The 27,695-nt window shown below is 49.4% G+C and overlaps 1 protein-coding gene across 1 annotated transcript in view; it reads left to right on the plus strand.

Annotated features, from left to right (window-relative positions):
- Positions 1-18,094, plus strand: part of NTNG2 (netrin G2) — a 71,456-nt gene extending 53,362 nt beyond the window's left edge. The window contains exons 5-8 of the mRNA XM_066610699.1: positions 13,305-13,379; positions 14,964-15,131; positions 15,701-15,835; positions 17,462-18,094. Coding sequence (XP_066466796.1) covers positions 13,305-13,379; positions 14,964-15,131; positions 15,701-15,835; positions 17,462-17,685 — 602 coding nt within the window. The 3' untranslated portion in view covers positions 17,686-18,094. The remainder of the gene's footprint in view (positions 1-13,304; positions 13,380-14,963; positions 15,132-15,700; positions 15,836-17,461) is intronic.
- Positions 18,095-27,695: the final 9,601 nt, after the last annotated feature.

Raw genomic sequence — 27,695 nt, forward strand, 5'->3', positions numbered from 1 at the left:
CAGCCATGAGCCTCGATAGAGTTTCTGGTTTTGGTACTAGTCTGGAACCTCAAAAACCAGAGGGGTTGTCTAGCAGGCTGCAGTGAACCTTGTTGTGCAGGCCTGGCTTGGTCTGCCTAACTGGCTGCAGTTCTGCTTCTGCATAATCTCAAGCAGCTCTGTTTAATTTCATCCCTTCTCTCTCTCTCTCTCTCTCTCTCTCTCTCTCTCTCTCTCTCTCTCTCTCTCTCTCTCTCTCCCACCCACCCACCCACCCACACACAGACATAGTGTGGCACTCTGGAGATTTACTTCTCCAACTGAAGTGTGGATTGTATGCGTGTTCCAAGGCTGATGTGATTTTATCCATGTTAGAGCCTGCAAAAAATGCACGCTCTTGAGCTTGCAGCCCTCATCCTTGGCGCTTGTGGCTTCTGGCACAGCTAGTATGTTTGTAATCCTAAATGGGAAAAGGGGAGGGAACTTTAGAAGCTTGGATAATGGCTGAAGAAAACCGAATGAACCCTCAAACCTTCTCTTATATCCTCTCCCTGTGTCTGAACCTCAATATTTTCTAGGTAGTATCTATTCAGCTTTTTCAGGTCTAGGAGCATCCCTGCGTTATTACCTTCCTTAGCTAGTCTGGGTTATGGGAGGACAGGATTTGAGTAATAGTATGGCCTTCTCAAGGTAAGAGAGCCTTTGTTTCCTTATCTCTGGGCTGCACTGTGGCTGTATTGCCACTGGAAAGTTGTCTAGGATTGGGCCCTTAGAGGTGGCTTCCTCACTGAGACCGTTCAGGGACTCCAGCACCTCATGTCAATGTTGATCGTGTTTTAAATCTCTGCCTGAGTTCTGCAGGTTTGGCTTTTCCTAGGAAGGCATTTCAAACTCTGTTGAGAATCTATGCACTGTCTCTTTCCTTCCTTCTTTTAACAAGTACATGTATGTGGTTTTTTTGCATGCTGTGAGCAGCCAGGGTTGAGCAACCGGCTGATCTCCCGGCTTCTGTGTCTATCCAAGAGACACAGACAAAACCAGGTATTTTGCATCCAGTCTGACCTTTCTCTTTTCCAGCTTGTGCTTGTTTATCTACATTCTATCCAAAAGAGGTTGTCAACAGATAAAAGGAGAGCCAAGGGATACATTATATGCAGTGGGTTTGCAAGAACTTCTTGTGCCTTTTGCTGTGCCATAGAAGCAAATGGAAGAGAAGGGGGTTGGACACTGAATAATCTCACCCAGGGGGTTGACTCAAGAGAGGTTCCTTTGGGAAAGGGAGTCCAGAGCAGTTAAACTGGTTCAAATGCGCAGGATTGATGGGGCCAATATATATCACACTTTGGGCATGAAAGGGACAGAGACAGCAAACATGGCTACCCCCTCCTGCACCTCAGGCTCAGAGAGCTCCTGTGTAACGTTGCCTTGGATAGGAGAGCAGTCAATAAGGGCATGATCCAGCCAACATGAAGCACCTCTCAACTCTGTGGTTTTCACTGGGGCGTTAAAAATGCTTCACTTCAGCTGGATTGTGCCCCCAAGGGTCTGATAGTGTTTTCCAACCTTCAGGCAATCACACGGGAAACTAGGCCATCGTAGGCATGAGAGTCCAGGTTCCAACCAAGATCTCCTGGCACCTGAGGAGAAGCATATTTTGCTTCTCCTCTTCCTGCTTCCTGGATTTGAAAATGAACTGTGGAGCAGAGCAGAAAAGGGACAATGAGTGAGAGGAGAGGGATGGGCTGGAGGCGCTGTGGCCCACCACTCTAATCTCCCTAGCACTTCCTCTTCTGCCATGTTCCCTCTTCCTTTTGGAATCCAGGAAGGAAGAGGAGCAGCAGCCAAGTGGGTCACCCACCTATCGATGCCAATCTCTCACATGGGTGAACATCACATAGACAGGCCAACCCTCGTGCCTGCCAGTACCTGTATGAAGGCAGAACTCCTCTGGACAAGTCCAGGCTGCCCCGTCTCAGGTTCTCCTGGGTGGAAAGGAGACTGCGTGGAATGATTTTTTTTTCCTCTGCTGCTCTCTCAATTGCCATGTAAAACCATCCATGAATGTCACCACAATACAAGGCTAGCATCCCCAGGTAAAGTGAATTAATAATTCCCCCTGTTCTGCAAAAGTGAGCCGGTGGAGGTGTGTGTGAATGACTAAAAAGCGAAATGGCTTCAGGGCAGCTTTTTATTGTGACTCTAATTAAGCCCTTGCCGGCTTGCACGTGGGCTGCCTCAGTATTCTAATTTAATGCCCTATTAATATCAATTGGCTTCTGTCTCCCAGTTCAACAGGACACTGTCTGTTGTCTGCTTTTAAAGTGCATTTTTTAAAGTAACCCCTGAATTGTTTACAATCCATTTACTGTTGCTGAAAGATGACAGTTCTGTTGTTTTAGATTTCTCCTCCGAATACATTTTCCCCTCCTTCCCTTCCTCCTTGCATCACACAAGTTGGAACTGAAATGATTTTCTCTCTTTCCAGACCCACTGTTGCAAGGCTGATGGTCAGCAAAATGGGTGTGGGAGGAGAGGTTGCTCTGGAGTCAGTGGGGATCAGGTCACAAAAGCAGATTGCTTTCAGATCCCAACCTTTCTCTGAGACTTCCCATAATCTCCCAAAATGTGTGCGGTTAAAGGGTTTTGATTGCAGTCTCAGGAATGCGTTGGGTTAGGATGGCCTTAATACTTCTGTTTTTGCCACTAGCTGTAGGCATAGGTAGGTGAGTCTGCAGGAGATCTGTGATTGGATCTTTGCAGTTCTAGAAAATGGTAAATGCAGGCCACAGACTGGAGAGCAGACTGTTTGGGGCTGCAGCACTGGGGACGACGTCTGTTTAACTCTTTTCTCCTGGTTTTCTCAATTCAGTCTGCCCCCATCTGGTACTTGCATGCTTTCCCCCATGGAGCAACTGGAGTGGATGGATCAGTAAGAATTGGGAAATGGCGAAGGGGGAAAGGGTTAAAGAACTCCGCCCCGTACCATGTTCCTGATTTGATTCTCTCCCCCTCCTCTCCACCCACTGTGGCTGCTATTAAATCTCTAATAAATTGCAGGAGCCCCTGCTTATGTATCTCTCACATCAAATCCAGTGTGGTCTTAAGACTTTCACACCAAATGACTGAGAAGCTATGCTTCTTCCTTTGAAGATCACCCCCAGGCACATTAATGTTGGCACTTGTTGTGGCATGAAGGAAGGTGCAGGCCCCGAAACACGGAGGGACACATGGTGAACATATACTGGGGAATAGCAGCATATTACCCCCTGCAGGGCCAGCTCCTCTTTGCGCCAACTGGGGAAGTTGCCTTAGTCAAAGGCTTGGCAGTAGGCACTCACCTGCACTGCTTCTCCTCCTCCTCAATCCCTGGAGTCAAAAAGGAGCAGAACAGGAGTGTCCACCTTGACACTCTGGACCAGCATTTCTCAACCAGTGGTACTTGCACCACCAATGGTCCTTGAGGTGGTGTCCGGTGGAATATTCAGGACCCCCAGTCCCCCACCACCTGGCAGCAAAATCAGCAATGCAATGCAAGAAGCAGCAGTAGGAGGCTCGACTCAGTGGGCAGAGCTCCAGCATGTGCTTTTCACGCACTCAGTAAAGCCCTCCCTTCTGACCTGAGCTCGTACTTGTTGCTTTGCATCTGGCCTCCCAGCCTGGAAGTAACAGTTACTTCCGGTGGTACTTCCAGTAGGTGGACCATGTGAAGTGGTACTGCAAGGGACAAATGTTGGGAAATGCTGCTCTAGACCACTGATTTTCTCTCCTCCACACTTCTTCTGCCTCCCCTTTTTTAATCCAGAGAACTGGAAGAGGCACAGCAGAGGCTGATAGGTGGCTGAGTAAGGGAAGAAGACCCAAGGAAAATGCAGTCTGAAAGTGCCACCAAACTGCTTCACTAACTTGGACCCAGCAGGGTTCTACCGTGGGATCAGAGGCGATCTCAGCATCGTTGGCTGACATGTGCATGTGTGTAGAGACCCCCTGGGTTATCTTAGTTCCATGCATTTAGTTGTGCCACATCTGTTCAGGAGGCCTTCTGTAAATGGGCAGTGCAGCCTATAACACCAGTAAAGCCTGCCTGGCTGCCACAGTCCATTAGGACTCACCAGAGGTTTCAGCTATGGTCAGTAGGAGAACTAGATCTTGGAATCCAGAACAGATTTCAGATTTGCCTCTCTGGAAGTGGAGCAGAATCCAGCTGAAAAAAAATCTGCGTCTGTGTGGAACTGTTTTGGGGGCAAAATGAGTTGATGTGTCTGAAAGCAGCATTAGTATAGGAGTCCAGATGGCACCACTGCAGGGGAAGAGCCATCGTTGTAGCCAAGTCAGAGTGGATTTCCATCACTGAAAACACTAGCATGCAAGACCAACAGCTGACTCTTCCATTGGAGGCAAACCTGTTGCTTTAATGAGTCTCTTCTGTGTTGCTCTTGCAAGAAACTACCAGCTCTTCAGGTGCTTCCCCACTGCAAATCAGTGTCTCCCTACCCAAGACCGAGGCTGGGACCAAAGGTAGGAAATGCCCCTACCGCAAGCAACCACAGCAGAATGATGTTTAGGAGTGAGCTGCTTAGACTCGTGTCTGCTTTGCTTTCCATGCGTCACTCACACGTCCCCCCAGCCCCCCAAAGAGAAGGGCTTTTGTTCTTTGCCTGGCTTCAGTCTGTGCCCTGCACACAGCTGGTATGAACTGGTGAGGCTGGATTGAGCCTCCGGGTCTCATCAGATCACATCAAAGAGGTGATGATGAATGGTAAGAGAGATTATTCTTGGCTTGCTGCTGGGGTGACATGAGAGGATTATGGAAGCCACGCAGCTCCCCTCCCCCCCCAAGAGCATGTCTGGTGTCTGTACAAAGGGCTGCCCCTGTGATATGTAGATTAGGAGTTGTTTAGAGCACAAGTCCTCCTTTTCCCCTTTGTGACGCCTAGCCTGTGTTTTGTTCTCTGCTTGCCCTGTGTGTGATTGATGTTGGCGCTTGGTACTTTTAAAGTTGTCGTGAGGGTGACAGCGCAGCCCAGAGCCCCCACCTTCCAGGTTTGTGTTCTGATGTTTATGGTCTGTCCCGGAGAATGACATGATGCAAACATGCACCTTTAGCAGAGTATCTCCTGTGCATGTAGAATGTTCCTGGTTCAATCCCTGGCAGCATCTCGCAGTACAACCAGGAAAGAACATTCTCTGCCTGAAACTCCAAAGAGCTAAAGAGCTCTTGACCTCAGGGGCTAAGTTGCCTAATAGTGGGGGGCTTTGGGGATGGAAAGCTGGGGGCAGATTGGCCTCCCAGGCCTATCCTATGTTAAGGTCAGTGAGTCAGGAAGAGCACGCCTGGAACAAAATGCTATTCAAGCATCAAGATGTTTGAAACCATTGCAGCTCAGACAGGTAGATGTGGATGCTAGTGTATGTGAGGAGACAGTCTATAATCAAACACAGTCTTTCAAGACAGGAGGCACCAGAATCCAAGCAGCCATATCCCTTGTGCGTGGAGGGTGTCATTTCTCAAAGTAGGGGTACTCCCGGATTCTGGAAACCTCCCCTGCCCAGTGGAGCACAAGCGATCAGTGTAGAGGGAACAAGACTCCAGATGGTTTCTTGAGAAAAGACTTGTTGTATTTAGTCATCCCTGCTCAGTCTGAGGGAGGCTGCCAGTATTTCTCAGGGTCACTTTGTGAGAAACTGCCTCACGATGAATGTTCTTTCTGCTGCAACGCCAAGCTGGTGAGAGCTCCTCAAAGCCAACTGTGATGGAACGAAAGCCTGTGCTGAAAAAGCCTCCTGAAAACATCCGAGGTAAGGGAAGTGATTCCAAAAGTTGGGCACATCTGCAGAAAAGGCTCAGCCCCACCAGTCATGCCTTGCTGAGAAGCAGGACATGGAGCAGGGGCTCAGAAGGTGGTTGAAGTTTATGGGCAGACCCACCATCGATCCTACCTTAAGCCTCCTTTGGTCATTGGCCTGCAAAGTTGTGGAATGGAAAAGGAGAGAGGCTTCTTCTTCTTCAGTAGAAAACTCCTTAGAGTCACTTGCACTAAGCAGATAGGGATAAACACAGCGAGAACTAACTTCCTCTAGTCATCAATCTCTGAATTCCCAGACCTTGCAGGTGGAAATAAGAGGGTACCTTTCAGTGGAGAGAGAGGCTTGGTGGTAAACCCATGTCTCAGCTGCAGCTGACTGAACATTCCTACATACCAAAAATCCCTTCACATGGAAAGCTAGCGTATTAGGGGAATGAATCGGGAACAGCATCCTGCTTCACATGCTAGTTTTCTTTGTGCAGGAATATTTGGGGGGTAGAGGAAGACACACCATTCAGGCCCTTCCCCAGGTGCCATCAGAAATAGTACAGCCCTAGCCTGGACATATTCCTCCTTGTGAGCTGAGTTTTAGACACAGGCAGGTCTTACTCTGTTGGTTCCTAAGAAAGCATGTTGAGTGTTTGAAAGACAAGCTTTGGAGAAAGGCAAAAGTAAGTGCAGAGATTTACCAGGAGTTGTGTCTGGTGCATATAGTGTTTATATAGGGTATAGTGTTTGTACCACCACGTGGCAAGTCAGGTTCTCCAGGTAGCAGATTTTTGAGCTGGGGGCATTAAGAGCAAGGAGTGGGTATGCACAGATCTGCCCCATTGGACACAAACCACTGGGATATTCTATGCATCCCTACTATAAGGCAACTCCTGTGTGTATTGAAGAGGCTTGTGTAGGGGAACCACTCCACAGAACCTCCCCTGTTAAATAGGGGACAGGCAAGGGCTTTCCCTCTCAGGCAGCAAAACTTTTGGGGCTACCCGTACTGGGCCAAGAATCTGGATATACCTTTTTTTAGATGGATAGATGGGGCAGAGTCAAAGTATTAATTTCTTGAGCTACGGAGGAATTAAAAGCCTGTGTGCAGTGCGACTACTTTTGACCCTCAGCGTTGGGCCCAGCAGACAGATGCGTATTCTGGCATCCCAGTAGGAGAGGGTGTTCAGTGTTGTGTGCCATAGTTCATGCCTGCCGCCTTGCCCATCACAGCTTTCCAGCACAGGAGTGCCAGCAGCAGGAGGCGGAGCGCAAGTGTTGACAGGCTCTGATCTGTGGAAGATCCAAAAGGATGCATTGACACGGGCTGGTGGGCAACATCCAGGTAGCCAGGCTCTCTTTTTCCCTCCCTGGACTGGAGCCACCTGGCTGGCTCCGGAGGGCAGAATGCAGCCCACTTGTTTCAAAGCTGTCAAGTAGTACCAGTGAGGTATTAATAGCTGCACTGCCCGCTGGTTTAATTTCCTCTGATCCAAGAGGCGCTTTGAAATGAGGACAGGGCTCCAGGCGTACGGTGGCATTCTATAGCTGGACACAGGGGAGTTGACATACCTGGGCAAGTATGTGACCACGGGGCAGACATGCCAGCCATGATCACTGAGTGCTGCCTCTGCTCCCTGCACAGTTTCAAAAGAAGCCGATTGCCCTGTCGTCAGGTCCATCTTACCTGCTGAAAGTCTTGGAAGCCTTTAGAGAGAGGGCGGTCAGATTCTGCATGGAGTTTGGAGAGATCAGACCTGCATTGCCTTGAGCAACCCTTGCCGTTAACACCCTGATCACTACTTTTGGGAAATATAATTCTTTGCATTTCCACAAAGTCTCAAGTACCATATTTTAGCAGTCCTGCATTCATTTATTTAAATATTTATGTCCTGCTTTGCAGCAGTGAGGCTCTCCAAGAGGCTTATTACTTAAAATAAAACAGCGCAACAGCAAAAGACCCCAACAAATAGAATGAAAAACAAGCCGTCAGCCCAACGTGAACAAAACTGTTGTTAAAAGCCAATCTGTAATTCTTCGATGGCAAACAGCTCCCTGAAATGTCAGGCCTTATAAAAACCAAGCAAAGGGCAAGACTGGTAATAAATGCACAAAGAGAGATACTGCAGCCATTTTTATTTCCTGCTTTCTCTCTCTCATTCTTTCTCTGCCTTGTGGGAACAGGGCTGACCCATTCATGTGACGTGACTGGGGTAGTTGCTTCAGGTTTCAGAGATAAAACCAACCTCACCTACAAGGGTGACCCCAGGACTTCTCGAAGCCTTGGGCAGTATGCAAAATGCCTTCCACCTCCATTATTGCCCCACCTCCAGATCTTCAGCTTTGAAATGGAGGTGGGAATGGAATGGAAGAGGGAGGAGAGGAGAGTTCCTGATGCTCAAGCCTGCCACTCTCCTCTCTTTCCCTCTTTTATAAATCCTGGAAGAAGAAGGGGGAAGAGTGGTTGGGGCAGATGTCCCACCTGTAATCTGCTGCTCGAGGTGGCTGTCTCAGACAGCCTTAAGCCTCAAGGTGTGGTACCTGACGCAATGTATCCCCCTGTCCCACCCTTAGCTATGCCACTGAGCAAAGGTGCGGAATGTCACAATGGTGACCTCTTTGGAGCCAGAAAGCGCGAAGCTGCTGTCTCTCTGCAAGACCCTCCATCAAAAACATTCCTGCGAGGTGCCTGGACTAGGCTTTCTGTAGGGTTTCTCACTCCAGTTAACAGCAAGAAGCAATGGAGGGGAAAACCTTCACCCCGAATCTTTTGGCAAGGCCCCAGATCAGCTGTCACCCTCTGCTTCTCCAGAGAGGAAGCTGGCAGAGATAAAGAGAAACACGGCCATCCTTTAAAGCTGACAGGCGGCAGGGTGGAGCAGGTGTGCGGCTCTGCTGACTTCATTTTGGGTTGCAAAGTGGTGCTCCCAGGGGCTTCTCTGCCAGCTGCTTTGCTCTCTGAAACGGCAGAAGCTTTGAATCTCATTCAGGCCCTAATCCCGAGAAGGGCAAATTAAGGCCTGCGAGAGCCTCCAGTCCACCCCTCCAACTACTTCCCTTCCATGGCTGTCTGGCCTTTAGACCTTTATCCTGTGTGTGCACCCACCCCAGTGCTGGCACTGCCCACCCAAATGTGGTGGGTGCCTTGCTTCCAAACACAGTATTAACCCCTGCTAACTGGGTAAGAGGCACTTTTTCAAGTGGGTGCTCCTTTTTTAGCAGGGGGAGAGTAACCGGCCCACCTCACCCCAGCACTGTCTGTTCTAGTGGCTGCCTGCTGGTATTCCTTTGCATCTTTTTAGATTGTGAGCCCTTTTGGGACAGGGAGCCATTTAGTTATTTGATTTTTCTCTGTAAACCGCTTTGTGAACTTTTAGTTGAAAAGCGGGATATAAATACTGTTAATTAAGAATAATAATATCATCATGCCCAGATGCAGAGGAAAGGTGCAGGCACACACCAGCCAACCATCCTGGGACTGAGCATTGTCCACTTGTGTTCTCTGCCTGGGAGCAGCTCAGGTCAGAAGAACTGACCATAAGCAGAATAGACAGCAAGAAAAACCCTCCAGAACCCGTCCCATTCAAAAACGAATCCTTAAATAAATAAGAGAGAAGTGGCTGATGAACGTTGTATACAAAGCTTATGCAAAATATGTTTTGATGGAGCACTATAGTGGGAATTAAAACAAATGTTCATTATTGCCCTTGGAATGATTTCCATGCCACCACGTGGCCCTCGGGCCAAAACATCAGCCCACCCCTGCCCGAGCTGTTACGCTTGTGCGCTTGGGGAGAGATGTCCGCAAAATTGTTTACTGGGTTTTAATGATCATTTTAACACATTTTTACCACATGTAAAAATAGGAGGCTGAAAGGCTGGACTTTTTCCTCTTCTTCCAAAGTGCGACTTGAAGGATTTCAACTCCATTTGTGTTCAAGAGTTGGACGTTTGACTTGACCTGTGTTGGGTTGAACCAGAAGCGTTGCAGCTCTTTTCAAAGAAAGAAAAAAAAAGAATGAAGTCACCTATTGCTTATGCTTATGAAAACCATAACAGTGTTGGATCGGTCTAAATGGGCCTCTCAGAGGCAGAGGGCCAATGAATCACAGTTCTGTTACTGCTAAAGCAAAGCAGTGCTTATTTAAAACTGACAGCTTTCGTATCTCAGGCTCAACCAGTAGGTTCAAGGCAGAGGATTACAAATCCAAACAGTTCACAGAGATATAAATTCCCCAAATTCCTGGTGCAGTTTCCAGTGAAGTTTTCCATCTCCACAGAGATTTCTCCAAATTGTCAGAAATTTACAAAGCTTGCAATATTTTTTAGTCATTCTCAACAACAGTCTTGAAAGTTCCCCAAATTGGTCTTAGCCAGGTTGTCTTCTGTTCTTGTCTGTGGGTTCATAAAAACGCCTTCTGGCCTGGTTCAGCTCAGTCAGTGTATTTATTTCCACAAGATTTGTGCAATCAGGGTACGGGCTCCCCCAGGACATATTGGTGGATTGATTCTGTCTCCATGATGATAGACATCCTCCAGTTTCCCAGATTCCTTGGTCAGAGCTTGTTTCTCATCCTTAGATACAGAAATTCAGGCTCAAAGAGGAAGCCTGTTCTTTCCTGTGGTTTCATTCAGCATTCAGAGTTGGAACAGACAAAAGAAAATATTTCTTTACCCAGCATGTCATTTGTCTGTGAAACTCTTTGCCGCAGGATATGGTGATGGCACCTGGCCTAGATGCCTTTAAATGGGGACTGGACAGATTTGTGGAGGAAAGGTCCATGATGGGTATATGCAACCTCCTGGTTTTAGAAGTAGGCTACCTCAGAATGACAAGTGCAAGGGAGTGGCACCCAGGATGCAGGTATCTTCCTGTCCTGTGTGCTGCCAGAGACAGCTGATGGGCCACTGTGAAAACTGGATTAGGTGGGCCTTTGGCCTGATTCAGCTGGGCTCTTCTGATGTTCTAATGGGTGGCTTATTATTAGAGGTATTTGTTTCCAGTAAGATAGGTTTTCAGCCTAAGTCTTAACAGTTCCGAGTAAAGCAAATAACACTGTTTCCAATCACTTCAAAATATTATTGGAACATTGGTGTTTCAGATGGTCTGAGATATTTGACAAGGTATTGTGATAGTCTTGTGGGAATAGGGAAAAGTAATACACATGGGAAAATCCTCGTGACATTTGATGCCTTGGTGATCGACTTGGTAGATTGTGATAACCAAACAGGAGCGGCATCAGAAACCCGCTCCATCTACTGGCATTCCTGAAGCATTTGGTGGGCCGCTGTGAGATACAGGAAGCTGGACTAGATGAGCCTATGGCCTGATCCAGCGGGACTGTTCTTATGAAAGGGGGGGGGGAAGGCAAAATGCTGTTTCTTCAGATGCCTGGCCGCAGGTGTAAAGCGGTCCCTTCCCTTTGCCTCCATAGCCAATCGTGGCTGCTAAAGCTTCAGCTAGGTGCCTGGAGAAGCTTAGCATGTCCCCCCTCCCCCGGAATGTGAGTGCCTCCATCCACTTCCTAAGATGGCCACATCAGTTGGTCTCATTGGACCGCCCTCAGGGCCTAACTCCTGTACCTCTTCCTGTAGTTTGTTGTGCAGAAGTGAGCCGGTGAAGCCCTTTGCGGCATCGAGACAAGCCTCATTGCATGCTTATTTCTGCAGATCAAGATATTGTTTGGCATAAAAGCTGAAAACATGAAGAAGCGGGCGGGGGGTGTGTGGACTCTGTGATGCACATTATTAAAAATACGTTTTGTCAGATGGTTCTCCAGGTAATGCCAGATTGCTTGCTGTCAAAAGAAATGAGCGAAGGAATGTTTGTGTGCACCTGTCCTATTTCTGTTTTGTTCCCTATGGAATTGAGCTCTTTGGATTTTTTTAAGCTTTTATATAGATATAGATATATATGTGACTATTTCAATCAGATTTGAAATTGGGCCTCGCAGTGAGTTTTGCCCTAGATCTTCTTGACTAACTGACAGGCCTGTCCAAGAAGAGAAGGAGGATACTCAGTTCCGCAGAGAAGGACTGTGCTTGAAAGTTTGCTGAGACCTGATCAATCAAAGCCAGGGAGAAATAGGCAGCTCTTCTAAGTGCACTTAAACTCATTTCTGTCCAGTCCAAAGGTGTACACATTTGATCCCTGTTGCATATATGCAACGCTGGGCAGAAACAACTTAAAGTGCCTAGTCTACAGGCCTTCAGTTATGCTGTGTTCCTTGCCCACCCAGTGATGATTACTGTGTATTTATAGCTTGCTTTTATGAGTGAACAAGATCCCAAGCTTGGCTGTGGACCCAGAGGCTATAGAGTTCTTTGCTGAGCCCCCTTTGTGGCACTAATTCTGATCTTTCAAACCCCTGAGGCCCCTCCCACAAACTGTGGCTAGGTTCAGACCCGGACAAGGTGCCTGAACCTTTAGTTGGTGAGTGGGGGGGGGGGGATTGGGGCAGGTGTAGCATCTCCCACTTGCAACCTCCCCCCACCTGCAGCCTTCCAATACTGATTCAGATGTGTTGTTTTTTCGCTTTCCTCTGACCTCACATGCAGCTCCTCCAAAGAGCAAACCCGCTCACAGTACTGGGAAAAAGCACGGCAAGAAACCAGGTATTTGCCGCCCCACAGCTGTGCTAAGTGAGTGGATGTGATCGCTTAGAAGGCATTTAGACTGAATGATTTAGTTGCCATGCTAGTTTTGCTGTTGGTGTTTCTAGAGTAGACCCAGCAGAGTTAATGGACATGCTGAGTTGCACGTGGCTGGCTGACCAGGGCTGAGTGTGGTGCTATGGAACAAACTGCTCAGTAGGGGTGCATCGTGTCCAGTGAGTCCGATATTAATACAGTATTTATACAGCGCCGTCAGTGTACATGCAAACATACAAAGATCTCTGCCCCATGAAGCTGGCAAGCTAACAGTTTGACAGCAGGGGAAAAAGAGCAGGAAGTTGGGAGAGAATAAGGAGGGGCAAGAACGGAGATGCAAATACACAAGCAGCTTTTCATAAGGGGCTTGGCTGCGTCCACAGACGCAGATCTGTCCAGCAGTGATCATCCAAATAAAACGTCCAGCGTGCCTTTGAATGGCACTGCTGGGAGTTGGCTGCAAGCAGAGGGCTCCTGTTTTGGGTCCTGCTCTGGAGAACCCTGGAGGCCTCTCTCCAGCCAGTGCTGGGTTGCGTGGATTGTCCAATTTGGCAGTGCTCCTTTTCTCATTGGAGACCTGCAGTTCAATGCAAAGGGGTTCTCCAGAAGTTGGGCCAAATCACTCTGGCTTTGTACCATGCAACAAGCGTGTAGTGTGTCAACACTTTGGGGCACCAGACCTCGGGAGGGAGAGAAGCAAGCCAGGCCAGCTGCAGGAAAGCTGCCAGCTGCTGTGCTGAAATAGGTTTTGGGGAGTGCCAGTGAGTGTGTGATGGCTTGCTGGTGTCGTTCTGAAGCTGCTTCCTGTTGTAGTGTAGGAGGTGTAGCCTGTGTGTTTGTACTGAAAGCGGAGGGGAAAGTGATGTCTTCCATCTTTCCAAGCCTCCTCCAAGGCCTCCAAACTCATCCGGCTCAAATCCAGCTCCATCCCGCTGGCGTCTCTCAACACGTTTAAAGGTAAGATGAGGCGGAGCCCTGGGGACCTGTGAGCCGAAAATCTCAGAAAGGGTGCAAAAAGCTGATGCTTCCCACCTCCACCCCTTGCTGCCTGAGACCTCCGTGGCAGTAAATGTGGGTAGGATCAGGGAAGGGAACGTCCCTTGCACTCAGAAAATCAGTGGGGAATTCAGTCGCGTGTGCCCTGCATAAGTGGTTAAGGCCCCTCACTGCGAATGGCCACGGCTTGGAGCTCTGCTGATTCTCCTTTTCCCTTCCTAATGAAAAGTGCTTGGAAATGGAAGTGTGGTTTTTATAGGGGGGAAAGGGACATGGCAGGCAAGCCATTTGGCGATCTGCTTCAGGCTGCACCGTCCTCCTGGGTGGGCACCATTTCATGGGGCTGCTGCCTTTTAGCAAACTAATGGACCCCCTTCCTGGACCTTTGAGAGGAACCTGCTGTGTAGATGCGGAACAAGGCTCCACCTGATGAATCGCTGCATGTGAATTGCTTCAGTAAAAGGGACAGGAGCAGTTTGGGATCCTTATAATTGAATTACTTGCTCCAGGCTAGTCTTACTGAAGTCACTGGGGCAGCTTTGCCTCAACCTGCAACCAGTCCTTCCCAAGGAAACGGTGAAATGTGTGTGTGTGTGTGGAGGGGGGGGGGAAGAGCCAGACCCCTTGACTCTCACTTCCTCAAGCCTGTTGCATGCCTGCTCCCTTGATGTGTCCGTCTGGTGTCTGCATTCTGCCCTTTCATCCCATTCCTGGCAAAGCCAAACTGGAAATGAGCAGTCAAGCCACAGCCCTTGATGCCAAGCGCAGTCCAGGCCTGCATGCTCAACTGTGTGTGCATGTGGGGCATTTTTTTTTCTTTCTTTCCCAGCAGAGTGTTAACTAGGGGAAGGGCGCAGGACCCCCAGCCATCCAACCCCTGGTCCCCCTCTTGTAGACCCATTTCAGGGCCAGCTGTAGCAGCTGTTTGTAACCCAGTGTGTTTGCAGGGATACCCAAAGCAGTTTTGAAAACACACAATTTAAATATAAATGTTCATGTGAGAAAGGCAACCTCCTCACCAGCCTAACTTTTTCAAGGGGCATTCTGGAGGCACCCACAGCCTGAGAGAGGTGGTTACAACTCCGATGTCCCCCTTTGTCCCTGCTCCAGATTTGAACCCAGGTAATCCAAGACTTCTTGGCGCCCGAGGCAGCTAACCAAATGTGTCACCGCCACTCCCCTTTGCCTGCATCCTTCAACCGTCTCCAGTTGGCCTCATGCGTCCGCTAGTCCTGATTAAGTTCCCCCCACCCTGGCTGAGTCTGGGGGAGAGAGATGGCTGCCTCTCCTGGAGCTAACAGTTGTAGCCCTGACCAGTATTGTCTCTGCTGCGTCGCCATTTTGCAAGTCCAGCTGGTTGCTGTCAGATTGCGGACAAGAGGCATCTTGCACCCCAAATTCTTTCTGCTATGCTTTTCTCTCCCCAGACAGTTTCACCTGACAGAAATGGCCCTCTTCTTATTCTGGGCTGTGCAAGCAGCAGAAAGATGAGCACAGAGAGTCCTTCCTCACATGTTTTTCCCCCACTCTCCCCGGCCCTTGCAGATTGCGAATGTTATGGTCACTCCAACCGCTGCAGCTTCATAGACTTCCTGAATGTGGTGCACTGCGTCAGCTGCAAACACAACACCAGGGGGCAGCACTGTCAGTACTGCCGGCTGGGTTACTACCGGAATAGCTCAACAGAGCTGGACGATGAGAATGTATGTGTAGGTGAGTAGCAGAGGTGGACTTGGGTGGCCACAAGGGGACAGCAACAGGGGGAGGTGAGAGCTACCAGTGGTGGTTGGAGAGGACCCTTGTGCTAGTTTCTCTCTAACCCATCTGCCACTCAGGGCCAGGTCAAGGAGTTTGGGGGCTTCTTGGACAAGACTCAGTAACCCCTTTTAACACACATCTGCGGGCCTGAGTACACATAACCAGGTGGCTGTATCTTCTCCTCTTGCCATTGCACACCTGGGTGCTATCTCCAGTCCCAATTCCTGCGCGCATTGGAGAGGACGCGGCAAAGGGGCAAAGCATTTGAGCATGGCCCCGACGCGTCAAAAATGGCAGTAGGCTTTCAAGCTTAAATCATTCTTTATGAACTTTAACACACAGTTCACAAAGGGTTTACAGGCAAATGAGATGCATCTGTTGATATGAATATTCCAATGTACTGAGATTAAATAATTGGGGAGGGGGGGTTTATGGTTCTATCAGCTCAATGATAAAGCTAATTTGTGCAGAACACACACTCCTGCTCTCCTATTTTTTACTGACCTTGCAATGTGTTTGTACAGACTGCAACTGCAATCGAGTAGGTTCGGTGGCCAACCGCTGCAATGAGACCGGCTACTGTGAGTGCAAAGAAGGCAGCACTGGGCCCAAGTGTGACGACTGCCTGCCCAACTACTACTGGAGCCAGGGTTGTTTCCGTAAGTACCACTTTCCTCCACCCCTGCTGAGACAGGCTGCCAAGGGAGATAGGCTTCCGGGCTGGAGGGGACTGGTAGAGGCACTTAGGCTGCAATCCTGAGAGTAAGTCCCACTGAAGTTACTGACATAGGATTGCATTCTAAAGTGTCACAAAACCAGGTTCACGTAGAAGACAGGAGTGTGAGCAAGAGACCTTGCATCTTGCTGCTAGTCAAGGCAAGAGAGGCTGGTCCTATCATCAATCTAATCCAGATCTCCCCACCTCCTGACCCCACCATGCTGAATGCACCCCCTCCCAGTAATAGCACATAGTCTGCCATATGTTTAAAGACCCCCTCATATTGGAAAGTGCAGACAAGCAGTAGAAACAGGAGTTTGTCAAGCTTCCACTGGGCTGTTATCCAGAGCTGTACTCAGCTTGGGGGCAGGGGTTTGCAGGCCAGATCAGATCACTGCCATATTGGATGTTACATCTGGGCTATGGATCATAGCAACTCTGTGAGGGAAAGGACAAAGCGTACACGCAGTGACAGGCTGAGCAACCATCTACTGCAAAGCCATTCCATAGGTGGAGCGGGGCAGGCTCAAACTGGAGTCCGAGAGGTAAATGCTCAAAACTGTGGCTCTAAAGGTGTTGTCTTGCTCAAGCTCCCCCCATCTTGAGCAGGCCCCCTTTTGAAATCAGAGGGCACATGGTGCAATGCTACTTTTTGCCCCTGTACTTCCTCCCCCAGAAAGGCAATACCTTTGCTGAAAGAGCGACTAAGATGATTACGGGGCTGGGGCACCTTCCTTATCAGGAAAGGCTACAGCGTTTGGGCCTCTTCAGCCTAGAAAAGAGGTGCCTGAGGGGGGACATGATTGAGACATACAAAATTATGCAGGGGATGGACAGAGTGGATAGGGAGATGCTCTTTACACTCTCACATAACACCAGAACCAGGGGACAGCCACTAAAATGGAGTGTTGGGAGAGTTAGAACAGACAAAAGAAAATATTTCTTTACTCAGCGTGTGGTCGGTCTGTGGAACTCCTTGCCACAGGATGTGGTGATGGCGTCTAGCCTGGACGCCTTTAAAAGGGGATTGGACAAGTTTCTGGAGGAAAAATCCATTACGGGGTACAAGCCCTGATGTGTATGCGCAACCTCCTGATTTTAGAAATGGGTTATGTCAGAATGCCAATGCAAGGGAGGGCACCAGGATGCAGATCTCTTGTTATCTGGTGTGCTCCCTGGGGCATTTGGTGGGCCGCTGTGAGATACAGGGAGCTGGACTAGATGGGCCTATGGCCTGATCCAGTGGGGCTGTTCTTATGTTCTTATGCTCCCTGGGGCATTTGGTGGGCCGCTGTGAGATACAGGAAGCTGGACTAGATGGGCCTATGGCCTGATCCAGTGGGGCTGTTCTTATGCTCTTATGTTCTTATGAACCACCCCAAGTATTCCCAGCAGAGTCAACGGGGCCAGACTCCCAGCATGCAGTCACCTAAGAGAGAATCTGTCTTGACTCCTTTTCAGGCTGGTGTCCAGACAAATCAGCGACATCCAGAATTACAGTGCACTGGGGGGCGGGGGGGATATTTCTCTACAGCCACCGCTCCATAATTTCGCTCTCTTTCCACAGCAAACGTCTGTGATGATGAGCTCTTGCTTTGCCAGAACGGGGGCACCTGCTACAACAACGAGCGCTGCTTCTGCGCCCCCGGTTTCAAAGGGGTCCTCTGCGAGCAGTCCAAGTGCGAGGGCGAGAACAAGGACTGCAACTCTGCCTCCAGCACGTACCTCAGCCCAGCGACCAGCCTAGTCAGCGTGCTGGGCCTGCTGCTGCGACACCTCTTGAACCTTTGAGCTCCAGGAGTCACAGCGGAGCCCATGGAAAATGCCTCGAGAATAGGCCCAGAGGGGGGAGAGATGGGCAAGTCAGCTGAGAGGGGGCCTTTTGCCAGCGCCAGCACAGTCCTCTCAGCCTTTTGTTTCTCTAGCTTACAGGAAGCAGCAGAAGGGGCCCCAAGTCGCCACGGACCCCAGCTGGACAGAGCCGCAACATGGCAGACCGAGCTTATGACACTGGCTTGGGGACTAGGGAGAGCACAGGGGACTTGCATTTCTTCCTCGGTCTTTAGCGGGTGACCTCGTCATCCTTCCACTTTGCACAGGTGCTGAGGAGCCTGCCACGAACCACCACCCCTCCCTTTTCCTCTTCAAGTTTCTTGTTTTGGAAGAACCACTCTCAGTCGAGACCAGCGCTTTCAGGGACTCTGGGGGACTCTGTGGTTCCACCTCCATTGGCCTGCTCCAGCCCAGCCCTGAATTATACCGTTGCCTACAAATCAAGTTGCTGAAATTGATTAAGTTTTGTACCTCCTTTCGGTTTTTATCCTTCATTGTGAGACTTCGGTTTTCCTTTTCCTTGCACTCAAAAGACCAGGACTAAATCAAGGCTGCTCTGTTATCGCGCCAAAAGTGTAACACGTGTCTATCCAGGCTTCTGCCGTATAGTTTACAGTTCCAACGCTTTCTTTTGTAGAGAATTATTTTTGTTTCAGTTGTAAGTGTTCTAAAGGAGAAAAAAAAATACAAACAGATGAGGCGCCACAGCCTCTAGAGAAAGATGTTACCATAAGCAGGATGGTGTAATTATCTGCCACAGTAAACTTATTAATTGCTTCTGGTTCTCCATTTTCTGACTGGGAAGATACAAGGCACAGCTATTGGGGGCTTTGTCACTTAAATCAGATTGGCGTCTACACAGTGGTTTCCTTTAAACTGGAACTGTTATGTAAGAGGAAGTTTCCCCATTCCTTCATGAGACAGACGGAAAATAAATTGCAGTATTATGCACATAATGTAAATGCAAAGGCATACTACGGTTGGTGTCACCCCATTCGCTTTATTTATTTTCATATACAACAGTATTGAAACAACAGTACAATATACAACAGTTTCATATACAACAGTATTAATATACAACAAATTTCATATAATTTCCAGATTGCCCATCAAACCAGTAACCAACAACGACAAAAAAAAGAGGTGGCCATCTTGATAAGCAGACAGGCGAATCAGAATTTTAGTATGACCTCTGATCCATGGAAATGAGAGCTCACACTAACTCTTTATCGGTTTCCCTGCTGTGTCATAACAGTGTCTCCTTGGTCAGTTTTAAGTTAGGAAAATCCACTTTTTGTGACATATGACAGTTGTGTTCTCCTTTTCTGGTTATTTGGCCACAACACTTGATAGAATATACGTATTTCAATGTGGTTTGTTTCATTGCATTCTGCATTAAACTATGCGTCAAATGATATAGAACATGATGGTATTCCAAAGTACCAAGATTTCCACAATTTGGGCCACGAGTGGCATCACCCCCCCTCCCCATGCCTCACCTGGTACAGTCTGCACCCCCATAGCAATGCCATGCTTACACATGCACACAAATGATAGCCCCAAAACTGGCATTTTTGTTCTTCAATGAAGAAGGCCCATGGCCCGTCTTCTCTTTCAACGGTAGGAGAGTGTAACAAACACGTAAACCACAAAACAATTTGAGAAATATCCTCATAGCAAAGCTTTCCATTAAAAAAAAAATACAATTTAATTTTTAAAAAGTTTATATCCTGCATGGCCAAAGTCAAGCCTAGTGAGGCCATTGCAAGATCATGCGCACAATCTAAATGCAATTTATTCTGTGTGTGTGTGTGTGTGTGTGTGTGTGTGTGTGTGTGTTTAGAGGAGGGAAGTTTGAGAAAGAAGAGGAAAAAGAAACAAGAGAGAATCAAAAGCTTCTTCCCCTCTTCCATCATTGGACTTACTCTGAGAGTAGAAGCAATAGATTTACTGCTTTGGTGACAGAACCTGTAGAATCTACAGATGATGTAGTTTGTGGAGTGCCAAAAGACAGCAGATGCACAACCAAAGTGGAGAGAAAAGCTGAAAAGTGAATTACCTCCAGGCAGAATCATAAGGCTAACAGTGCTCCGTTAATGCAGGTTGCCTCGGATCAGGTTCTCCAACAATTGGGTCAGGAGAAATATGCTTTATATCTGCAGAGATTTATTAGTAATATTAGGTCATCTAAACAAAATTGAGGGGCAACTGGAAGCCATAACTCTGAATTCAGTCCACCCAGCTCTGAGTACTGCCAGGCGACAGCCTGTGGCAATTAACACCAAGGACACCATTAAATCCTCCTCCTCCCTAACTGAGATATCAGGTTCCAGGGGGGTAAAGCATGAAGAACAAAGGAAAGGGCAACAAATACTTCAAAATAACCAGATTCTCATTTGCTTCAGCAGAAGGGATGCCCACCTCTGGAAAAATAAAGAAAAGATAGTCGCGCCTCTCACTCAGCTTTTGAACTCTCAGATATCCTCATGGAAATGAAGTGTTTTCACTTTTTACCTTCCCGGTCAGTATATAAAAGACTGTTCCTTGAGTTTAGGTCAGCAAGAGATTCCAATTCCAGTACTGCTTGCTCTCAAGATCTCCTTCTGAAAAAAGAACTGAAAGCCCTTATCAGAGACAAAAGCAACTGTTATATCCTAGACCAGTGGTTGGTTGGCAACCCTCAGTCTCGAAAGACTATGGTATAAGCCTACAGCACCTCCCATCCAAGTACTAACCAGGCCTGACCCTGCTTAGCTTCCGAGATCAGACGAGATCTAGACCAGCGGTTCTCACACATTTAGCACCAGGACCCACTTTTTAGAATGAGAATCTGTCAGGACCCGCCGGAAGTGACGTCATCAAGCAGGAAAACTGTTAACAGTCCTGGGCTGCAATCCTACTCACACTTACCCAGAAGTAAGTCCCATTTACTTGCGTGGGGTGGGAAGCGGAATCAGGGCACAGGATGCAGTGGTATAGCTGCACCGGTGCTGGAAAATTAGATAGCATTGGGCCCTGAATGAGCAAGCGTGGTGGGACTGGCTTCTGCTCGGAATCCCACTGCTCTGACCATGGTAGGCAAAGGTTTTCTGGGCCGGCACCCACCTTTTCAAACACCCACGGTCTAGTTGTCAATCAAATAGATGTACGCAAATGGGCTGGATTGATGCGCAAGCCAAGTACGCGATTGGCGGGGGCCTGTAAATGCAAACACTGTGAGGAAAACACTGTTTGCAGAATGGCCAGCCGTCATCCAGGGCAGTTGTTTGAGCTCCGTTTCTCCAGCCTGGGAGAAAAGCTTGTGTGGGGAGACCCACACAATACGGCTGGCCGGAAAGACGGGTGCCAGAACTAAGGGGCTGGATTGTCAGATTATCCCCCGCAACAACAACCAGGGTGCCTGTTCTCTGAAATGAACAGCTGCACTTAGGCGTTCACTTCCTTGCACCCAGCACAGACTGGCAGTAGAACCATCCCCCCTCAGCTGGCTATGCCCTTCTCTGGGCTGCTTGCACACGGCCCCTTCATCTCAACACCAGATGCCGCTGGAGCATTGAAACCTTTGAGAGATGCAGCAGCCCAGGGGTGCGCAATAGGTGGATCGCGATCTACCAGTAGATCGCGAGGCAAAATGAGTAGATCTCGGAGTGCCGACCCCCCCCTTCAGGTGCCTCTGGGAGGAAACGCCGGGAGTAAGGCCCATTGTACTCAATGGGGCTTACTCCCAGGTAAGTGTGGCTAGGATTGCAGCCTCACAGCCTAATCCTAGGCATGTCTAGTCAGGAGTAAGTCCTGTCATACTCAGTGGGGCTCAAGGTACACCAGCATACATTGTACACATAAATGTTATATGTTATGATGGCGCAAACATTGTAAAAAAATAAAACTCGGGTAGATCTCCGGGCCTTGCTGGGTTTCAAAGTAGCTCTCGAGCCAAAAAAAGTGTGAGCACCCCTGCAGCAGCCCTTCAAGGAGGGGGCCTGTTGCACCACTTTGTGAGTCTGTGCTGTGGGCTTCCCCCCTCCCACTGGGCGAGAGGGCCAGGAGTTTGCCACTGACTGAGCTTGGAGTCCAAAGGGGGGGGCATGGGGTTCAGTCCCTTTCATGGTGCAGACGCTTGGGGGGTGACAAGGCGGGGCCACTGGGTGTGAGAGCCCTTCTTTCTTTCCTTTGGGAGATGTGGGGAGTCAGAAGCAAAAGTCCCCCAGACTGCATGGGGGGATCTGAGGAAGGGGCACGGAGGGTGCTGGGTTCAAGTCCTGCCCGCCCGCCTTGGAGAGCCCCAGCCCCGCTGCGCCTGCTGGCTGCCAGGCGGCCGTCTCCCACCTGCCCCTAATTGCGAGGAAGCCCAGCCTATGGGCAGCCCTTCCGGGGACACGCACCACGCCCAGGGGGCCTTCCTGCGCAAGGCTGCTCGCGAGGAAGCCCAGCCGGCCCCCCGGAGGAGCGAGTGCCCGCAGGAACGGGGCTCCCGGTGCAAAGCAGGTGGGCGGCCTGCCGGTCCTACGGGTCTCTCCCCCAGTCTCCCTCCAGGCCTCGGACGCCCTGCCCGCCTCCTGCTCTGCTCCAGGTGTGTGGGGGTCTCTGTCCTCCCCCCCCACGTGCAGTGCCTCTGGAGTGCAGCTGATGCCTTTCCTGCTAGTCCTGCAGCAACTCTATACTGACTCCCTGTTAGCAAGAAAGTAACTCACGCTGCAGTCTGCCTGCAAGGCTTGGGGGGGGGGGCAGATCTACTGGGAGGGACCTTCTCCCTACTCAGGCCAGGCTTTGGGGTCCTTCTGATGTGGATCTAGAATGCAGCCCCCCCCCCGGTACTCTTGCAGTGCAAGGACTTCTGCTAGGGATGGGGGGGCAGTAGCTTTGGGGGCCTCCTTCTGCTCACCAACAGCAAGGGTGAGGTGCAGCTTTTAGTCATGCTGTGAGTGGGGGGAGTATTCCCCATAAGAGGCATAGAGGGGGGTCACTGACTGCAGGCTCTGAGGGACATTCTGTCCCTGGCATGGGACTCAGATCCCACCCATGGGACTCAGTGTCAAGTAGATGCCCATAGGATTGTGCCCTCAGTCATGATAGTAGGAGCCCTGGCTTGCCTCCACTTCATAGCTCTCTCAAGGGCAGAGTTCTTTAAAAAAAAAGAAGAAGAAGCCTCACCTTTTTGATGTTAAAATATCTTAATACAAACAGGGCATTTGGTGTTTAAGATATTTTCCAGAAATTAAAAGGAGATTATTTTTCCCTGTTGGAATGACACTGTGGCTGCACTGGGGACACCCCTAGTACATTTGTAAAGGGATTGTGATTTATGAAAATGCACCCTTGGAATAAAAAGCAGGTAGCACCGCAGGTCCCAATCCTATTCAACTTTCCAACTCTGGTGTACGCAGTGACTGATCCTCCACCACATGACACAGCACGTACGCCAAGGGCTCAACTGCACCCGAACTGGAAAATTGGATAGGATTGGGCCCACAATTTGCTATTTTAATGGAGAAATTTTTTTATGGGGTGGGGGTGGAGGAAATCCCCCCCTACTTGTGGGCAGTTAGTTGTCCTGCAGGAGGATGACTGCCCAGTGAAGTGATATAAATTGGGGGAAAATCAGGGCTTCTAATGGCCCTGTCCCAAAGTGCCCATCCCTTGCAGCCTTAATGCCTGTTTTAGAGAAGAGACAGGAGACCTCAAAGGTTTGTGTTGTTGTGGTTCACACTCCATTATTGTAGTAGTTGTATATCAAAGGGCTGCAGGCAAAAGAGAAACCTGTGCGTGTGAGAAGGAGGGGAAGAAAGGCAGGTGCTTTAGTCCCCTGTAGTCCCCAAAGATGCTCCCATGGGATGTGACTGCATTTGGGGGAACGTGACAGCTCTGTACTTCAAAACATTTACCTAGTAGCCTGTGATAGTCAATGGGACTGACTCCTGGGTAAGCGTGGGTAGGGTTGTTAAAAACTTTCCCACTTAATGATGTGACTTCTGGTCATGCCATCACTTCTGGTGGGTCCTGACAGGTTCTCCTTTGGAAAAGTGGGTCCCCCAACCCTAGCAGTTAACTACACAGGATCTATGAGTTTTAACAATGTCTTTCTTTATCTGCTTGAGGTTTCATAGTGCAACATTAAGGCCATCCTATTGTGACTTCTTTTACAGGGAGTTTGGCCCGTGGACTTGTGTCGCTGCTGGTCCTGATCCTTTTTGACAGAAATTCCCCCCAGGACTGCAAGGGTGCCATGGGTGAGGGGGCAAGGAGTTTTGGGGGGGCTGATCCTGCTCCCCAACAGCAAGGGGGCAGGAGCAGCTTGGGAGCCCTGCAGGAGGAGTGGAGACAGAGGGGAGAGAGGTGGAGGGGGGCTCTCCCCCCCACGTGCAATGCTCTGACCATTAATGAGACCCTGGAGCAGAGTCCTAGCCATCTGCAATGCAGGTCCTGCAGCCAGTCTTCCTTCCTATGAGTAAGGCTGATCCTGTAGCAGATCCTGTAGACTTGGGAGTAGCAGTGCTGCTGTGGTCCTTCTGCTGGGGACAAGAATGCAGCCCCCCCCCGATGCTGGCCATGCAAGGGCTTCTGCTAGGAAATGGGGGGCAATATCCTTGGGGGCCTTGTTCTGCCCCCAAACAGCAAGGGGGCATAGCATTCCCCACAGGTACTTGGGGACCCCACAGGTACCCCACAGGTACTTGGGTACAGGTACTTTCTGTACTCCACAGAAAGCCCCGTGGAGTTCATAAGAACTTGCTCAAAGAGAAACATTAAAGTCACCAACTGTACCCTGCTGTGGATTTTGGTGTACTGGATGATCTCAGGCTTGGCCCATCAGTAAAACCTTTCTCACATGGGACATCCTGTGGCAAGGAATCCCACAGGTTAATACTCTTAGCCCTCTTCCTAATGCAGGGGTGCCCAAACCCTGGCCCTGGGGCCACTTGCTGCCCTCCAGGACTCCCAATCCGGCCTGCAGGGAGCCCCCAGTCTCCAATGAACCTCTGGCCTTCCGGAGACTTGTTAATCTGCCAGCCCTTCTGCACTTCCATTCACAGCCACAGGAGGGCAGACTTTTTAAAATCCCTGTTTATTTGCCAGCCCTTTTGCACCTCCAGTCACAGCCACAGGAGGGCAGACTTTTTAAAATCCCTGTTTATCTGCCAGCCCTTCTGCACTTCCATTCACAGCCACAGGAGGGCAGACTTTTTAAAATCCCTGTTTATTTGCCAGCCCTTTTGCACTTCCATTCACAGCCACAGGAGGGCAGACTTTTTAAAATCCCTGTTTATTTGCCAGCCCTTTTGCACCTCCAGTCACAGCCACAGGAGGGCAGACTTTTTAAAATCCCTGTTTATCTGCCAGCCCTTTTGCACTTCCATTCACAGCCACAGGAGGGCAGACTTTTTAAAATCCCTGTTTATCTGCCAGCCCTTTTGCACCACCAGTCACAGCCACAGGAGGGCAGACTTTTTAAAATCCCTGTTTATTTGCCAGCCCTTTCTCAGCGTGATGGCTAACTGTCCGACCTCTCTTGTGAGCTGTGGGATGAGGGCTCCCTCCACTGCTTGCTGTTTCATGCCTGTGATGCAGCAGTGGCAGCAAACGAAAGGCTGTCCGTGCTTTGTGCAAGACCTTCATTCATTCATATAAGTTCAATCTCTAATATAATTGCATATGTAAATTTTTTCAAATTTGAAATGTACATTAATTCTTTTTTCCCCAGCCCCTGATACAGTGTCAGAGAGATGATGTGGCCCTCCTGCCAAAAAGTTTGGATGCCTCTGCCCTAATGCAAGCAGCAGACACCGCTGAAGGCACCAGTCAGAAACCTTTCTCACATGGGACATCCTGTGGCAAGGAGTCCCACAGGTTCATACTCTTAGCCCTCTTCCCCTGACACAAGCAGCAAACTCGGTGCCTCAGGCAGCAGAGCGATGAGGGTTGCCCGCTCTCCTCCACAGTTGCTCCTCCCACTCCCTGAGAGTGTTCATTTTGCAGGGCATTCTTGTGTCTTAAGGACCCTCCTGTCACACAGGTCTGCTGTTGGGCTGTACCAGTTCAGAGTGCCACTGTAGGCTCATGTGACAGAAGGGTCCTCAAAACACAAGAATGCCCTGCACCTAGAAAACTAGCAGGTGGGGGAGAAGGGTAGGCCCCTACTCTCTGTGTGCAGGGCATTTTTGTGCCTGGAGAAGCATTGCATCGTGTAAGCCCCCCAACTGCATTCTGAAGTGGTACAGTCCAGGCACAAGTTGATGACCTCAATGAGAGCTAGAAACGCATGTAGTTCCAGGGATATCTCAAGCTAACCCTTCTATAGACGTCTTTATTTTTCCCCCTTGGATTTAGCTCCAATCATCTCTGAGTGCACACAGGCATAAATTCAATGGGAATCCTAGGGTTTACTCCCAAGTTATCCCTCGTAGAATCGCAGCCATCATCTGGAAAACTGAGGCAGTTATCTGCAGACTTGAGGGATAGGCTGATGCTATCTGGTAGAGCCAGGAAATTTAAATGAAAGAGCCACTTGATGGTGAGAGGTTTCTTCAGGGTTCTTTCTGTTCAGGACATAACTGAATGTAGGTGGCGCACAAGCTTATTAGCCATGCTGGCCCAGGAGAACTTCCCCAACGAGATCTATCACGTCTATACCTTGCTATGAGATGAGAAACCCACTCCCATCCTGATCTCTCCTGACGTACCACAGTCTGAGTGCAGAGATGTGTCCGGAAGACCTTTGCAGCCGAGAGTCTGAGATGGAACAAAGATGGTTTTTCTTAAGTGGGGAGGTATCCTGACTGTTGTTGTTGGGGCTGTTTTGGGGGTGGGAGGGGCAAAGAGTTGACCTGAGCTTTGTTGTCTTCCAAGCTGCTGTTTGGGTTTTGTTGGAAGAAAAATCTGCTAGATGCATTCGTACCACTTTAGCTTTTGTTTTTTTTTCTTTGAATTGTGCTTAGTAGTAGGGGCAAGTGGGTTCTTCCCCTTAACTGTCCTGATGCCTTTGGGGCTTCGGCAGGTGACATAGATCTTCTGGAATGCATGTTGGGGAAGGGTCTTGGGGTCTTCAAGCCATCCAAGCTGGTTTGAGCATGTTTGGTCCTGTGGGGAGTGTTTCCAGCAGGACTGGCTAGACTGGGAAATGCTTCCCTGGGGTAGATCCCTAAGAGTGGCTGGGGCTAGTGGGAAAGGGTGCAGGAGAATTGTTTTAAGAGTGGGGCACACAGATGAGTTGGGTGGGCTGTCTTTTTGGCAAAGTTATCCTAGGGTGCTTGGTGTGAAACTCCAGGTGGGGTGCTCTATCCAGGGCTACAGGTGTAGAGCTCTGGAAGCTGCCCAGAGACCCAGTGGTTGTGGGTGCCAATTCCCAGGTGGGCTGTTTGTCTCCCCCCCCCCCCCATGAGGCTCAAGTGTAAGTTCTGAGAAGGTTTCCCCCATCAGACCTGTCTTGGTATTTTATGTGGGTTTTTATGTTCTCTTGCATTGGTATCAGAGCAGATGGGGCTCCTCCCTCTGGTGTAAAAGATTCAGGTGAAAGTGGTTAGGTTAATTAGGAAGAGGCTTGCAACACAGAGAACTGTTGTGGAAGAGATCTAAGGGAGAGGCAGCCTTCCTTCCTTTGGTGCTGTGAGTAACTCAGAGAAGTTAAACTGATTCTGCTAGTGAGAAAAAGTGTATTAGGGTCTGATCTTTTGTTTGGGAAGCTCCCAAAAGGGTTTCTGCCTGGGGGGGGGGGGTGGTCCTGCAGTTCTGGGAGTCTCCTCTAGTGGGGAGCTTTTAGCCAGCTGCCTGCCTGGAGTGTGTAGAAGCCCTTTTTGCTCTTGATTCCTGGTGGAGGCATCAGAATAAAGTGTGTGTTTCTTATTCCTTTGTCTTTGGGTCTGACTGATGCATCTGGGAACCTTAAAGGGGAATAGGAGAGAGAAGCTGCTGAATGGCTTCTGGTGCAGGGAAGGGGGATCTGGCCCAGGGAACCCCTCCAGGCTTACTAGTTG

This window comes from Tiliqua scincoides, chromosome 16 (genome assembly GCF_035046505.1).
Source record: "Tiliqua scincoides isolate rTilSci1 chromosome 16, rTilSci1.hap2, whole genome shotgun sequence".
NCBI lineage: Eukaryota > Metazoa > Chordata > Lepidosauria > Squamata > Scincidae > Tiliqua > Tiliqua scincoides.